Genomic DNA, 17,352 nt, shown 5'->3' with positions numbered 1-17,352 from the left:
ATGGACATGTTTCTGTTTAATTCTTGAAACTTGAAACTTGAACAACTTGAAACACCTGAAGGTACCATACAGTATAGTGTAACGTGCCTATCTGCAATCTAAAGTGACTATTTGGACAAGTGTATTCAAAACAACTGCCTAACAGTGCTCTCCTTATTTAAGCTATCAGGTTAAATAATGGAATTCCATGGTAACCACTCAGAAAATAAGAGAAATATTGCTTAAAGTGCCTAAATTAGATCAGAAGCCCAATCTCACACATTTCCAGGAAGGCCATTTACCCTGCTTCCTGTCACTTTGTGACACTTAAAAATAAGCAGAAAACTGAATTGTTCAGCTGAGGAAAGAGACATGAGACTGGCTGCTGCTTTCTAGTCATAAGGGCTGTTTTCATTATGTCTAAAAATAGAATTATGTTTTCCCACCTCTTTTGGCATTTGTGAAAATACAGTACTTATTTTCTAACATCTTGCATGCTATCCACTAGCAAATGTACACACTACTTAGATACATCTAGAAGCATATATAAAGATATGAAACATGTAGATGACATATGCTTCAAATCAGCTTTTAAATTACTATTTTAAATCAATTGAGGAAAATTAATTTACCAAAACTATAGAGAGATAAGTTAATTCTTTCCATACAAAACTAAACAAAATCCTGAAAATCAAGACATATATAAACACTCTTGATAAGCTTCTGATAATACCCAGGAGTCTATAGCCTTTTTTCTTGAATAAGAACCATAGTATCTTAAGACACTGATGGCTTACGATGCCCCCAGTGGCCAAAGTCCTGTCAAAAACCGAACCAGAAAAAGTAGCTTTAAAGCAGAATAGAGGACTATGACTTACACTCAAGATTCATATTCAAGGGATTCCTATGTCATTTTTACCTACACTTACACAATTAAAATCTTATTCTGAAATGCAACTGATGTGAGTTCTAATAAAGAGTATTTGATCAGTGAATATATTTGTTTTAAATGATACCTTATTTTCCAGAGCTTTATGCAAAGACAGATCCAATGTTTTAAGAAGAATTTGAATGAAAACAGACAGAAACTACATGACCTGTCTGTGCCTGTATACATGGTCTCACAAAGACAGAAAATTTAATCATCAGAAAATGTATTAAATATTACACTCACCTTCATCACTAGTTGCTTGCTGTTTAACTAAAGTCATTGGTGATCTATCTGGGGGTTTATTTAGTGGATGGCGCCTACTCCTGGATATTTTCTTTCTTACAACTTCCTCTGACTGGAAAAGAAAAAACACAACTAATTCAGTATGTAATTCTATGAAGCTAATTATAGTAAGCAAAAACATTCTTCTGTAAACAAGCAAGAGGTCAATTCTGTAAATACTATCCTGGCACTTGAAGGACCTTTAGTGTACCAATAAAACATTTGTCTCTAATTCAGAATACATATTTTAATTCAAAAAGTGCAAGCCTTGTCAAACACAAATCATTTCAGGTATAAGTTACCGCAGCCCTTCACAACCTACACAGCATAAATCCTGGTTTGCTCAGCGCGATGTTAGAGAGGGAGAACCCAAACAATTCTGCAAACCAGAAGTGCAACATAGCCACAAACTGGCTACAAAAATGAGGCAGAAACCCATTGACTTCATTCATGAAAGACTCCAAAATTCTTCAGAAAAAAAAAAAAAGATCTGGAGTTAAGATAAGAAATTAAAGTCCTGCTATACAACTAACATATTGATTTGGTATATGAAGAAATTCCTTCCTCTCTGAAACACCTCTATGTACATTCAGCTTAAAGTTATTCAAGCTTCAAGAACTAAGGCCAGTGTTACAAACTCTTGAAGTGCAGATTTCACAACCCCAGATTTGGGTGCTGGTGGAGGAATCTCGAAGTAAACCATTTACTGATAGCATATGGAGGTTCAGGAGCACACAAAGGGCAAGGGCACTGGCAGAGAGGTGGGAACTTTCACATGATTCTAATGGATCACAGCATTCTGCGCCTCAATGCCCTGAAACTAACCTAGCAGATAACACGCATGCCCCTTGACTGATTTGAAGGCTGAAAACTGCAACTAAAACATGGGAAGTAAATTACAAAACAACATTATATTTACTGTGATAAGCAGGGGGAGGAAGATGTGGTTAATGCACAGGACAGGTTTATGATCTAAAAGTCACAAAGTAAGTAAAAAGGGAAATATCAGACTTTTTTAATTGCATCTGTACAGTATACTTCACTTAAAAGAGAAAGAAAGATTATGCAATTATACTGGAGAAAATCCGAAACCGCATATATAAATGGCTGAAAGGCACAGAAAGAGATAATATAATCTCTAATACATGTTAATTAAAACACTGAGATGTTTATAGTGCTTCTTATTATTATGGTGGAAAGGCTGGAGCCAAGATTATTAAAACCCTTAACACTGAAAAAAATCCTTAGTGCACTGTTCATGTCTGTGGAAGGGTCAGCTTGATTTTATTTTGGCTTCTAAAACATATTCCCCACAAAGTATGGCAGTGGATTTTCACTCTCTCTCTGCCAAACTGGGATTGAACTTGCCATTCAGAAAGCTACTTTGACAACACCATGGCTTAATTTTACATTGTGCATCCCAAAGTCGCAGCTGAACATTACAGCAGAATAGCAAGAGTAAAAAATAGTCCATATGTTTGTAGCTGCCCCAAAGAGAAAATGCTATTAAAACCTGCTATTTAAAAATGGAGAATATATATTCCTTATATTAGCAGGATCTTTTCTTTCAAGTGTTTTCTTTGCATATTTTAGGCCATTTACAAAATCCAAGAAAAGTAACTGTCAGACCTTGACATCTACTCTCCTGCTATAGCCAGGTCTTGAAGATTCACTTTCTTTAACTGTTATACTATGGGTGCAATTTTAACTGAAGTAAGAAAGTTTATGTGAGATAATATAACCGAATGAAAGTAAAATTTGTTTCCACCCAACTCAATGAAAAGATATTTCTCAGTCTAAAAACAAATCACCACGTGCTTCCATGCTGACACGTTTTGTCCTTGGACAGCAAGTCTCCCAGAATCCACTCACTCTGCTGTTCTACCAGCATATTATTAATTCTCTTTAAAACTCGGTCAAAACAGTCATTTTCTGAAACACAAATACATGATACCAAATAAAGCACTCACTTCTAATAATTTCAATTTCATGTGAATGGCAATAACTGAACCTCACAGCCTCACTCATACTGGCAAGCAATGAATATGGGAATAGCTTGAGAATAGTTGCTGACACTTCAGAGTCACAGATACAAAATGAAATTACTAGATATCTAAAATAACATGGAAAATGTGTCTATAAGCAAGCAGAAACATTCTGCTTTTGGATCAAAATTCCCGCTCTTGCCTGAACACTTCAAAACAAGTTCAAATTATCATCTGATTAAACTTATGCATATTGTTAAGTGCTCTAATACGGATATGAAGTCTCATTAGAAAAACGCTCATTCACATTTCATTACATCAAGAATATATTACTATTATGATGCAATTTGCTTCACATACACTAGACGTTTCCATGCCATCTTCTTCACCGCTTTTTACAACTGGCATTTCTCCATGTTCCAAACTACTTTCACTGTGTTCTAAGTTGCTGATACCATCCTCCATGGAGACACGTTGCACTTTATCCAGATTTTCTGCTTCAGGAGCTTGTCCCGCTGCTTCACAGCATGGTATGGATGAAACATACTGATTTTGAGGTTTCAAATTCTCTTCTGTTTTACAACTCTCAGAAGCAGGCTTGCTGGCCACAGAATCTTCATGTGCAAAGAAAGGATGACTGGAATATACCCTGTCCTCATCTTCCATTTCTGCCTCCTCTGGTGCAGGTACAGGGCTCAAAATTGACTCTGGATGGATGTCTCCTATAGATCAAGAATATGATTTGTTAATAAATCTCACTTTACATTACCATATTGAATTTCACAACAATCTGAATTATTCATAGCATGGTTCTTCATTCAGAAATCATACAGAAAAGCATTTTGTAGAAGAGCATATACAGAAAGGTTATACACAAAACCTGGAGCATAGGTTTTATCAGAGAATAAATTAAATGTAAATGGATTGAGTTTGAAGCATGAAATATAGTTTGAATCATTTAATCAGTATTTTGCATTTGAATTACAACAGGTCTTCATGTCATTCAAAACAATCCATATTCACGTAGCCTCTTTATTCTGAGAGCCTATATGCACTTTGACTCACTGGGTAAAAAATTACAAAAGGCTGGTATATTGAACTTAATACCCTGCATTTTATACCTATTATACCTGCTTTAAAACTGAAAACAAGCAAAGATTAATGGTTTATAATTATGAAGACATATTTCAGATACCAAGAATGTTTTGAAAACAACAGCACTGGTCTAGAAATGAAAAGCACTTAGCATAATTTTATATTGGAAAAATTAGCATAATTTTACATTTCAGTGATGCTGAAGAGTGAAATTGTGTGGATTTTACTATACAAAAATTCTTCATCTGCTGATGCTCACATCAGAAAGACAGAACAATGGGCAAGAGAGGTCACTCGAAAAACATATTCCAGAGAAGTGTGTGGCACACACTGCAGTGAATTCTGATTCAGCAGCACATCCAAGATATCAAACAGTTTCTGTGAACTCCCTCCCTACTCTTTCTTTACAATGGTTACTTGAACTTCTTTTCCAGAAAAATATTCCTTTTCAGTCAAACGAATACACAATTTATTAATACAAAGCCAAAACCGAAATACAATCTCTGGGCATGAACAGTACTCCCTTGACTGAGTATAATGGGTGTAATAGCCAGAGATAATGCAGAACAAACCACCTTCTTCAACATGAGCCCTGGATTTTCTACCATCCTATATAAAAACATGCTTTTTCCTACAAAGGCCCAGGCACCACTCTTTAATAGCACAAAGTAGACAGGACAGCTCTCTGTTCTTCTCCGTTTTTTATCCCCTTGCCAATAAACACAGAATGGCTCCTACTACTTTCTCTATGGTCATGAACATTCCAAAACTCTATTAAAAGTTAGAGAAAGCTGTAAAGCAATGGTACCTTTGAAAAAAACTAAGATTATTAGGAGACAGCTGGAACAACTTTGATACAGCACCAAATAATTTATATGCATGAATTTCTAAGCCTCCATGTTGCAATACTCACTCTGTTACCCTTATCGGAATCAATCCTGGTGATTACCATCCCCAAATAAGCATTAACATAACTATTAATATCACAATAATGGAAATACTCTCTACATGCAATTTGCAAGTAAATTTTCAGTAGCAATATAAAATAAAATGGGATTGCTCACATACTTAAAGTTAAAATTGCAGTTTGACTTTATGAACATTAATGTGGAACTATACCTGAACTACAAGGAAATGTGAATTAGAATAAATAAAGTCCAGAATAGACCAAGTATATTAGTTTAAAAAAGCTGTAGTGGGGAAAAAAATCTTCAGCTTGTCAAGGCCTTTATAACTTGCATTGTCAGACAGATCAACAGGATGTGACAAGAAATCTGGAGTCTCAGAACAGAGCACTTTTGTGTGCAGGAATGGACCACTTCTAATATGTAGGTTCATCATGTAAATACATGCAACAAAGTGGCAAGCATGTATATTCTGTACTATTTGAACAGTATTAAGGCATTCTGTATCATTTCCATATCAAAAACACTTTGCTGTATAACATAAGAGTCCACTGAAAAAATTTAATTTACAAAACATCATTCTTTTTTCTCATTTAAAAAACACTTCATTAAAACAGTATAGGTGATATTACTCTCAACTCAGAATAGTAATTTGGCATTTTCTTATTCTTACTGAATATCTGTCTTCTCTTCATAACTTTATACGTAAGCATTTTAGTATGTTATTCTAGGATAACACTATGCTTTAACACCCACTAATTTGTGGCATTAGAGTACTGACAGCCTACAACTTACATGTGAAACACACTCAGTCCTTATCTCACCTTCAGCCAAGGCATGATCCAAAAAATGTTGATCCAGCTCCATTCCACTACTGTTTTCTTCTTCCCCAGAAGGCACTCCTGTGTTTACCACTGTCTTTTTTTCAGGTTCTTGACTGACCTTGGAGCCATCAGTAGCCGCTTCAGTCGCTGTGATTTCTGCATCAGCTACCATAGCAGATACTCTCTTGTCCTCTGGAGTTTTAAGATTTTTAGATTGAGATCTGGTGTGCATGAAGCTGTTATAAGAGATATTGCTGTCAGAGTAGAAAGTCTGTCTTGGATAAGATAAAACATCTACCAATATATATGTCCCTTTCACCTGCTTAAAGTGGTAAAAAACTGACAATTTTTCATCTTTTTGTGTTGAGATACTGTTACAATTTATTAAGTGATAGATTAACAATTGATTGGATTTAACCTTCTAATCTTTTATCACCATTCTATGGTAAAGTTGTTGAATTCTGAAAGTAATATAATCTTTAAGTAACTATTACTTAACTAACATCCAAACACTCTCCGTAGCACTAAAATCGGGTAATACTTCCAAACTCCAATGCTGATAACAAACTAGTCTGAACACCTTTGTAGAGTCAGATCTGTTTTTGTATGCATTTTAACACAAACAACAAGCATCTGAAAAAGTAGAAATTTTCATCACCAGGTATTTTGAAAGGATACAATATCAAGTAATATATTTCACAAGGCTGTGTTAAAAAAAAATATTCAAAACACCCCCCAAAAACCCCACATACAAAAAACCCAAAGTTGAAATTAAGGTTTCAGCATATGTTTTAGCACCCTCAGAAGTAGAAGGGAAATCCTAAGGCAGGAGAAATGGCAAACCCATCAGAAACAGGTTTGTAATTTATGTACTCTGGATAAAAGTAGCAGGAGATTAGTCCAGTTTCAAATTTGTGACACAGGAGGAGATTTTAATGTGCTTCATCACACAGCAGGTTTCAAAACTCTGAACATAATAATGACAAATCCCCAAATATCACAAAGGACTTGCATCTTAGATTCTACACATCACCAGAAAAAACATTTTGCTACCCCTTACATTTTATTTTATGTCCATCAATGTACATCTTCCAACACTCTCTCTATAAAACAGCAGTTTTCAGAAAATTTGCTGAAGTATGAGACACCCATCAGTTCACATTGTAATGCAACAGCGAGTATTGTTACTGTTTACATGTAGTCATTAGATGTTTTATTGTATTGTTCTATATATGGCATTTCAGCTATAAATGTCAACGTTAAACTCTCCATGAAGGGTCATCCCTTCCTATTCATGATATTCATATCATCCCTGCCATATTCATGAAGATTCCCATAGATGGTATTTTTATTTTCACCCTGCTGTAACTTACATTACTCCCATAATCAAAATGATGACAATTTCAATAGACACATTATACTAGAAATGAAGCTGAAAAAACATTTTATCCTCCTTTGCAATGCACGCTATTACCATGACTGAACAAAACCCAATTCAAGATTTAAACAGCGTTGGAATTGCGTTTATTAGCTTAGCTAAGTGCATGAAATCAGCCCATGTGTTCCCATGATAAAACTTTCAACACAATTCTTAGAAAGCCTTCATCTTTAGTCAAAACTGGCTACCCATAAGGGTACTATGAAATTAATTGCTGCTGGTCCAAGTATGAATTTCCAGTTATGCTGTACAATACACACAGTGAAACCTATTACAGGGCAAAATGGCATTCACCTAGCTAAACAAGAATGAGAATTAGTCTCTGTGAGCCCAGTATGTTATACATATACTAACAAATTGGCTGTCAGATGCTTTACCACTTGTCTTCAACAAGTGACTCTACCCCAGAAACTATACCTACCCAAAAGAAACTCAATGTTATATTTTCAACCATAATGTTTCACTACAGTCGCAGTTAGTCCTTTTCTTTACAGGTGACTTTCCTATCCTTTGCCTCAAAAAATTCATTAACTTACAAAGAAAATGAGGAAATTTGGTTTCAAACCACGTTAAAAAGTAACTATACTGTTAAATTATCTGAAGGAGAAAAAAGGTCTTAAAAAATTCAGGATTATCTTCAACCCAGAAAACTGCACTACACAGCTAAGCAGATATGCATAAAATTTCCCACCCCTGGCCAGAAATTAAGTAGATCTGTATTAGATAATGAAGAAGAAAATTCACAAAGAAGACAGAGAAGCAAGAAGTGTACAAAAAATGTCTGTGCAATGCAAACAAAAACCATTATGCATATCAAGAAAACAGCTATGAAACTGCTTTAAAAGGTCAAAGCTTTTATAATTTCAGTGACAAAATGAGAAATAGAAGATGGTTCATGACCTGCTATGCCAGTTAGACACTCATAAGTCTATGGGCCCTGATGGGATCCACTCCAGGGTAATGAGGGAACTGTCGAAAGAACTTGGCAAAGCACTCTCAGTTGTCTACTAGCAATCCTGAATAACTGGAGAAGTTCCAGCTGACAGGAAATTAACAAATGTAATGACTATCTACAATAACAGCCAGAAAGATGATCTGGGAACCCACAGACTTATGAACCTCATGTCAGCTCTGGGCAAGATTATGGAAGAGATCACTCTGAGTACCATTACACGGCACAATGCAGGTCAACCAGGGGATCAGGTCCAATCAAGCAGGATTTATGCAATGAAGGTCCTGCTTGACCAACCTAACCTCCTTCTATGACAAAGCAACTGCTTAGTAGATGAGGGAAAAGCTGTGAATGTAGTTTGTCTAGACTTCAGTAAAGCATTTGACACCATCTCCCACAGAATCCTCCTAAAAAAAAAGGCTGCTCATTGCTTAGATGGGTGGACCTTTCAATGGGTAAGAAAATGGCTAGATGGCTGGGCCCACAGAGTTGTTGTGAATGGAGCTAAATCCAATTGGTGGCTCATCACAAGTGGTGTCCTCCAAGACTCAGTATTGGGGCTGCTCCAGTTTAACATCTTTATTGATGACCTGGACATGAGGACACTCGCAGTAAATTGCAGAAGACACGAAGGCAGGTGGGAGTGTCAAGCTGCTCAAGGGTAGGAAGGCTCTACAGAGAGAGCTGGACAGACTTCATCAGTTGGCTGAGAACAACTGTATGAGGTTCAATAAGGCGAAGTGCCAGGTCCTGTACTTGGGCCACAACAACATCATGCAGCGCTACAGGCTGGGGGAGGAGCGACTTGAGAGCTGTTTGTCAGAAAGAGACTTGGGAGTGTTGGTGGACAGCAGCTCAGTATGAGCCAACAGTGTGTTCAGGTGGCCAAGAAGGCCAATGGCATCTTGGCCTCTATCAAGAATAGTGTAGCAAAGTGATCATCCCCCTGTACTCAGCATTGGTGAGGCCACATCTCGAGTACTGTGTTCAGCTCAGGTCAATTTTGTGCCACTCAGTTTGAAAAGGACATTGATTTACTGGGCCATGTCCAGAGAAGGGCAACAAGGCTTGTGAAGGGGTTAGAAAACATGCTGTATGAGGAATGGCTGAGGTAATTGGGTTTGTTCAGTTTGGAGAAGGAGGCACAGGAGGGACCTCATCACTCTACAACTACCTGAAAGGGCGTTGTAGAGAAGTGGGGGATGGTCTCTTCTGCCATACCTACAGTGAGAGGGCAGGAGGAAATGGTCTTAGGCTGAGACAGGAGAGATTCAGATTAGATGTAAGAAAATTTTTTCACTGTTAGGGTGGTCAGGCATTGGTATAGGTTATCCTGGAAGATGGTGGAATTACCAACCCTGGAGGTGTTTAAGAGACATACGGATCTGGCGCTGGGTGATAGGGGTTACAGTGGTAGTGCTAGGTGGACAGTTTGACTGGATGTTCTCAAAGATCTCTTCCAACCTTGATGATACTATGACTCTATGATTTAGGCCTTTCTTATGCCAAATTATGATCTGTGATTGACCTGTGGTAGACATCAATGGGCTTCAGCTGCAGCACTGTGAGAGTGTGATGAATAGGCGGTGATACCTTCTTGAAATTAGATGGCAGTGATGGCTAAGACTATTGCTAGAGATGCCACACAGCTAGTGGGATTCTGCCACAACTTTATGATAAGTTTTTCCTATTTAATCTTCACTTCAGCTCTTAGGAGACTTCTCTCTCGTGTTTTGGTTGCAACTGCCACTAGAAATAATGGCAACCATCTACACCTTGAATATTTTAATGGAATAATCTTTACTAAAAAAAACACTGTAAATGCAACACTGGAATGCATTTTGATGCCCTTCATAATCATTAACTTCAGCTATACACAAAACTTTTAAGTCAAATTAATTTTTCATGGTCACTGAAAAAAAGACTTGCTTGTCCCCAAGTTCAGCTTAATACAGGAAACAGAAAACCAATTTTCATCTAAAGTAAATGAATTCAAATAAAACACCAGAGAAAGTGGCCAAAAAGAAACCAAAAGGAAATTGACATCATATTGAAGACAAGTACATAGAGGATAAAGAAACATAAATACCTCCTGCGAAGTTCTTGCATTTTATTTCTCCTCTGTACCCAGGCCTCTACTTCAGGCGTTGATTCAGGAGTTGGTTTTGCATGATCAATGGTGTATAAATCCTTGCCTTGTTTCCACAGCTGGTATCTGTCTGGTTGAAACATCCTCACAAAGACGTCCATGGACATTGACACCATGTCTCTCCTACAAGTGCACTGCAAGAGAAGACAGAAATTTGTAAGCAATAGAATATGCCACAGTTTGCAGTAAAAATAAAATTCCAGAACTAAATCCCACATGTGAAAACCAATTCTACCTTAATCAAACTTTTCCTATTTCCCTTTTCCTCAATATTCAAGGGGGAAAGGATCATTCAAGAGAAGATACTATCTGAACAAATGTGTTACACTAGTACTCAATGAAGGTACTTGTGGACACTCCATTGTTTCATTAACTCCTGCAGGTTAAGACCAGAAATAAATTATAGCATTTCTTCCTGTTCTATCAGTAGTTTATCAGTAGTATAGTTTTTGATAGTTTTAAGCAAATGACCATGTTGAATCCAGAAACTGCACATATCTTTAGTGGCATCAGAATTTTCTATTTAAAAATAACTCATGTAGTATCCACTTGAACCAAAGGACTATACAGGCATACACAGTCCCAGCATTTAACTCTTCAAAACAGAAGTGCATATGACTACCATATCGAGTTACAGTTTTCTACAATTTTTCTATAAAGAAGAAAAAAGAAGCAAGAGAAGGCAGCCCTATGTCTAAGGTCTAGAAGGATGTGCTACAAACATGTAATCTAATCTTCTGTGCAAAGACCTTAAGATCTCTTGCAGTGCTTTCCTCATCAGCTTTACTCTAGTCCCTGATTTTAGTCCTCCAGATAATTTTTGCATTGTTTTACCTTCCAAATTAGGCATGTGAGTGGAATATTTTACACCTATGTGAACAAAATCTTAACCATCATGAAAATGCAAAGAAGCCTTCACTTGGATACTGTAGATGCTGAGTCAATTTTCAGACTAGGGCTACTACACCTAATACTCCAAAACACTTAACAGTAGGAGACTGCATTAAGCAAATCAATATGCCTACAGCACATAAACTATCATAGTGGGTTAACCCTGGCTGACTGCTGGGTGTCGATCAACTTCCTCTCTCATTCCCCCTCCTCAGCAAGAAAGGGAGATAAAATAAGATGAAAAAATTCATGGGTTGAGATAAGGACAGGGAGATCACCGACCAATTACCATCTTAGACTTATCTTGAGAAAATTTTATTAATTTATTGCCAATTAATAGGAGATTACGATAATAAGAATTGAGAACAAAACTAAAACCAGCTTCCCTCATGCCCATTTTTCCGAGGCTTTACTTCAGTCCTGACTCTGGTGTCTGCAGGGATGTTTCTTTCATATTTTGCTCACTCCTCCCTCACAGTTGCTGCACAGTGAATTTTACTCTTTCTAAATTTGTTATCATATGAGTGCCACCAGAGTTGCTGACAGGCTCAGCTTTGGGCAGCAGCAGGTTCACTTTGGAGTCAGCTGGATCTGGCTCTGTCCAATATATGAATGGCTCCCGATCCCTTATGATATTAGCCACTGCTGCAGTCCCCCGACACTACAAAAACCTAGCCACACACACCTTACGCCGTTTTTTTTTAGATTAAAAGCAAACTGACTGGCTAAAACATACAGTCTTAAATGGAAAAATCTTTGAAAGAATTTTGCTGTAGCTAAGTAATTCTGTTACAGAGCAAAACTGAGCTAGTATTTTCTTCAGGTAAACAGAGAGGTCTAGAAAAACCTGGTAAATACCAGGTCTGGCTTTCTGGCTTGCTAAAAACTAGTTTTAGCACTTTTTCTAAACAAGAAGGGTGCTTAGTCACAGAAACACTGTAACACACAAAGGACTGAATGCAACTTTCCTAATACCTAGCTTTCTATGCGCTGAATACAAATTTGCTTATCTGCTATTTCCATCTATCATTTCTAGTCCACCCTTCTTCCTCTTGAAATTCATAAGATATATAATGAAAAGGTAACTGAGATGTATTAAAAATGCTTTCTTTCCTATCAATATGTCAACATCAATATGCTGCATATTCATGACACTGCCATCTAATGGGAGGTGGAACGGAAAGAAAGGAAAAAAATCGACACAGAAATTGCAATTTTATGCAGCTGTCTTTAATTACACGTTTTGCCCAAAATACAATCAGAATTCTCCCTTTTCAAACAGCATGCATATACATACACATACACACACTCTGTACAGGACTTAAACTTACATGAAATAGTGTGTCTCATTCAGAGAGTCTTTGATCAGTCACAAGGAACAGTAACCAAAAAGCAACTAAGACACTTCTGTATACTGGAAAAGTGCATAGATGTACACTGTAATATTTTTAACACTGAAAAATGATATTTGTAACATAAAGACATGCAACACTGAATTTGCACACCAAGTAGTTTCACATTCAAGCCCTGTTGCTGCAAACCAGTGAGAAATGATGGTTAAAGCAAAAATTTAAACCAAGACTTCCGGTGCCTTGGAAGAAAATAATTACTTAAGTTAGCATTGAAGCATTAAGGAAATAAAAGCATCAAGAAATAAAATGCATTCTATGATGGAATTATCATAATTTATGAAAATATTCAAATTATGTCTAAATGAGACACAAAATTTCTGTCTTTCAGTAATCTTTGATCTGTTTCTACCACATTTTAATAGAACTATTGCAAAAGATTTAAAAAAACCCAGGTAGGTATTAGAAATATGGAAGAAATCTTTTGAAGTTTTAAAACTTTTAAAAATACACATTTCTAAGTAAAAAGCAGTGGAGAAACATCACGCTCAACAGTATCACTGCCTGTCCGGAAATATAGGCTTCAAGGCACTAAAGGGTATAAATAGTTGGAAGGACCATATCAGAAAACAGTAGATAGGTTCTGGAAAAAAACATTTCTACTCATATTTCCTAAAATGATCAAAAAAACAAACCAAACCAAACCAAACATAAAGCCAGTTGCTTTGATAAATAATCTGGGGGATCTTATGGTCACCTTGGTGGTGATAGTGATGGTCTTCACTATTTTTTCTCCACTTCCTGTTTAACTGACTTGTAGCTATATGGCTTCCCAAGATGAAAAAGTAACTGAAAGATTCATTCTAAAACAAATGTCATTCTCTTGAATAAGCCTTGTGGGTCAGACACAAAATGGACATGCACTGTCTAATTAATTGGCCTGGTGATACTTCCATGAACCACAGTAATTTCAGAAATATCTTTTAATATATTTCAAAGCAAATGCAAAATCAAAGTAGCTGGATTATCATGTAAATTGCAGTTGATGATGCCATAGCTAAAATTCAGTCTTTGTACTGGAAACAATTATTTTCTATATGCAATAAAATTGGTCTGATACTTATTCTTCAATCAAAGAGTAGTATGATGTGCTGGTTTGCGCTGATATAGAGTTAACTTTCTTCATAGTGGCTAGTAGTTTAGGATTTGTGCAGGGCACAGGGTTGATAATGCAGAAATGTTTTTGTTGTTGCTGAGCAGAGCTTACACAGAGCCAAGGCCTTTTCTGCTTTCCATACTGCCACGCTGGCAAGGAAGTTGGGGGTGCTTGGGAGACTGGGAGGAAACACAGCATGGATAGGTGACCCAAACTGACCAAAGATATATTCCATACCATAGGACATCATGCTCGGTATATAAGGTGGGAGGAGGAAAGGGGGCAGGGCAGGCATTTGTCTTTCCAAGTAACCATTACCAGTGATGGGCCCTGCTCTGCTGGAGGTGGCTGAACACCTCCTGCCCATGGGAAGTAGTGAACTAATTTCTTGTTTTGCTTTGCTTGTGTGTGGCTTTTGCCTTTCCTATTAAACTGTCTTTATCTCAGCCCATGAGTTTTCCAGTTTTTACTGTTCCAATTCTCTCCCCCATCCCACTGGAGGGGGAGTGAGCGAGCAGCTGTGTGGGGTTGGGCTGCTGGCCAGGGTTAAACCATGACATATGACAATCAGAATACTTAAGGGAAGAGAACTCCTTCACAATTCTTACAATTAAATTCATACTATTAAAATCATCAATGTAGCCATTCCTATCATTATTATTTATCCTCACACAATGATACAGCTTGGAAGTAAGCAAGTCAAATAAAATTGGTAGCTGCAAACCTTTACAGAACGAATTGTAACAAAAAGTTTTCAGCAACTTCAACTAATTGGTATTACTATATGTGACACACATTTGTGATGTAAGAAAATTACCTAGGAGAGACATACTCAGCCAAAAGAATTTTCTCAAATACCTGCTATTTATGAATGGAAAAACAAAGAATTTTTATGTACTAAAAAAAAATCTTCCCATTTTGGACTATGATTCAGAAAAATATAAAGGCATATACAACAAGCTTCTAAACTCATATATATCAGACAGACACTGAAGCACATTTAAAGATACCTGATGTACCAATGAATAATCCTTGAAAAACATTTTATATCCTTAAGAACCAAGTACATGTTTTAAGGGTCTTGCTAACTTTTCATCATCAAACTTAGCAAACAGAATCACTGGATTTATAAAACTAGTATAAAAAATACTCCATCTGTAGAGAATATCATATTTTGGTGCAACAGAAAGCAAATAGATAGTTTATTTTATTTTTTTTTACTAGGACAAGTGCAATATATTTCTTAGTACCATAGCTTAAACACAGAAATGTATATCCAGAGTCAAGCCTTGGTGATTCGCATTTTTTTCTTTTAGTGCAGTGAAGTATACCTGTGATGTACCTTACATGATGTGAACTTATGTCTTTATCTGCAAAAGCATCTTCACCAAAACCGGGTTATTATGTTTCAGTACTACAATATTTAACACACTAAGCTTAAAGTATCTGAAGGATTTGGGACATTTTGCAATAAGTATTGGATCTTGTTAGTTAAAATATGATTTTCACTATATCTGAAATCTATTTTAAAAGTCTTTGAAAGTATTAACATGAAGAAGAATAGTATTACTTCATTAGGCCAATTTTGTTGCCTTCACTTATAAAATATTTCAGAAAAAAAAACCCTATCACCTGTATACACACTACAACTGTACAATGTAGGCAAACGTTTTCTACACACCTGTGGAAAGGCATGTGGAGATTAACAGTCAAGAGAAACCATGAAAAGTTCTCTTCTTTCAAAGAGTGAATGGATTTTTAACAAAAAATGCAAGAAAGCAACAAATTAGCAGGATGAGGCAAGTATTAGGCCAGTAACCTTCTTTAAAAGATATGTAAGTCCCAATCCACAAAGCATACTCTAAAAATTATTTAATCAAGCTATTTTTCACTGATACACCTTCCTAACAGCTTATAATGACTAAAGCTTTCTTCACAGTACAGTAGCAATGACGCATTTATTGGAGATGAACACTAAATAATTTAGATTCTTCCTATCAACTTAACTTCAATTGCATGTAATAGACCACTTCACACACTATATGCTACTATTCTTGCCATACTTTAAATTAATCATGTTCAAACAAGGTAAAATATGCATTTTGATGAACATGATAAAGATGCTGTGACTGGAACTACTTCCTGTGGACTACCTCTAGAAGAAGCACTTGATAGGTACTGTTTGTGAGGAGGACAGGACTTAATAAATCCTGGCAACAATAACTGTTCTTTTCCATGGAATCAGGCAGTGATATATTTTCACACTGATCTTCTGGCAACTTGTAGGCAGTGTTGCAGAAACCTTAGCCATCTGTGCAAGCTTCAAGAAAGCAAGCCTTTCTTGGTAAATCATAGACAGTACACTCACTTTTCCCTGACACCTCCGGTCACACACAACAAAAATACAAATTCAAAATATCACTTTTTAAGGTTCTTTTTATGTAATATAAAAATATACTTCTAATAACTTCATTTTACACTGACACATAATGCCACCTACACATTCCTACAAAAAAGAGACTATGTTGATATTATGTAGAACAGATTTCATCAGCATCAGTTGCCATTGCAAAAATGTGGCCATTTTCCTCCAATTCCTTTGAAAGCTCAGAAACAGTGTGATACGACACAGCTGAAAGAACCTCATCGTTTCTTAAATGTTCCACCTCACAGCCCTTTTTCTCTTATCCTTCATGGCACTACTCTTACCCCTTGGAAGATTTAATTATTAGCTATTAACCTTTTTTGCTTCATTCTATTTTAGTCTGTCTTTCTAGCCTGAATTCTTCTAGTCTTTCACTCACATTCACTTTTCTATCCATGCCTGATGCCTATACAACAGCAGCACGTTGCCAGGAGTCTTTATTTCTGCGCTGTGTGTCAACTGCCCTTCCTACATCCTTCTCTTAGCTCTCTATTTTTTCTTTCTTAGTAGCTTTGGACAGCATTTCTTCAGATCCAGAAAATGACAGCTTCTATCCCATACCTTGAACTGCCTTGCAATTCTTGTATTTTAAAATGGAATGATTCTGTAAATGCGAAATTAAAACTTACTGTAAAGAAATAAATCTCCATCTGCCATAGACCAGAATTAACCAATTCTAAGATATGTCCTAAAGTAAGAAAACAAACACTTTGTGCAATAATACACACATATATATATAAAATATATGTCACATGCCACACTATGTGGCATTTATATATACATATAAAACTTGCAGTTGTGCAATACCCAATACTGACCCATTACCATGTCTTGCTCACACAAACTTCACAGTGATTGTACTCTAAGACAACCCTGCTTGAGCAGGGAGGTTGGACCAGATGAGCCACTGTGCTCCCTTCCAACCTGACCAATGCTGTGGTTCTATGATTACCATGGATACAACCCCATGCAGCACTCCGGGCTGGGGACA

The 17,352-nt window shown here is 36.6% G+C and overlaps 1 protein-coding gene across 1 annotated transcript in view; it reads right to left on the bottom strand.

Moving 5' to 3' along the window:
- The window catches only part of LOC103799935 (lysine-specific demethylase 4C-like), a gene marked incomplete at both ends in the record, with an annotated part of 50,793 nt that extends 40,119 nt beyond the window's left edge, over positions 1 to 10,674 (bottom strand). The window contains 4 exons of the mRNA XM_009072294.1: positions 1,154 to 1,265; positions 3,538 to 3,899; positions 6,002 to 6,237; positions 10,481 to 10,674. Coding sequence (XP_009070542.1) covers positions 1,154 to 1,265; positions 3,538 to 3,899; positions 6,002 to 6,237; positions 10,481 to 10,674 — 904 coding nt within the window. The remainder of the gene's footprint in view (positions 1 to 1,153; positions 1,266 to 3,537; positions 3,900 to 6,001; positions 6,238 to 10,480) is intronic.
- Positions 10,675 to 17,352: the final 6,678 nt, after the last annotated feature.

Source organism: Acanthisitta chloris, unplaced genomic scaffold, assembly GCF_000695815.1.
Source record: "Acanthisitta chloris isolate BGI_N310 unplaced genomic scaffold, ASM69581v1 scaffold14930, whole genome shotgun sequence".
NCBI lineage: Eukaryota > Metazoa > Chordata > Aves > Passeriformes > Acanthisittidae > Acanthisitta > Acanthisitta chloris.
This window is presented reverse-complemented; position numbering and strand designations above follow the sequence as displayed.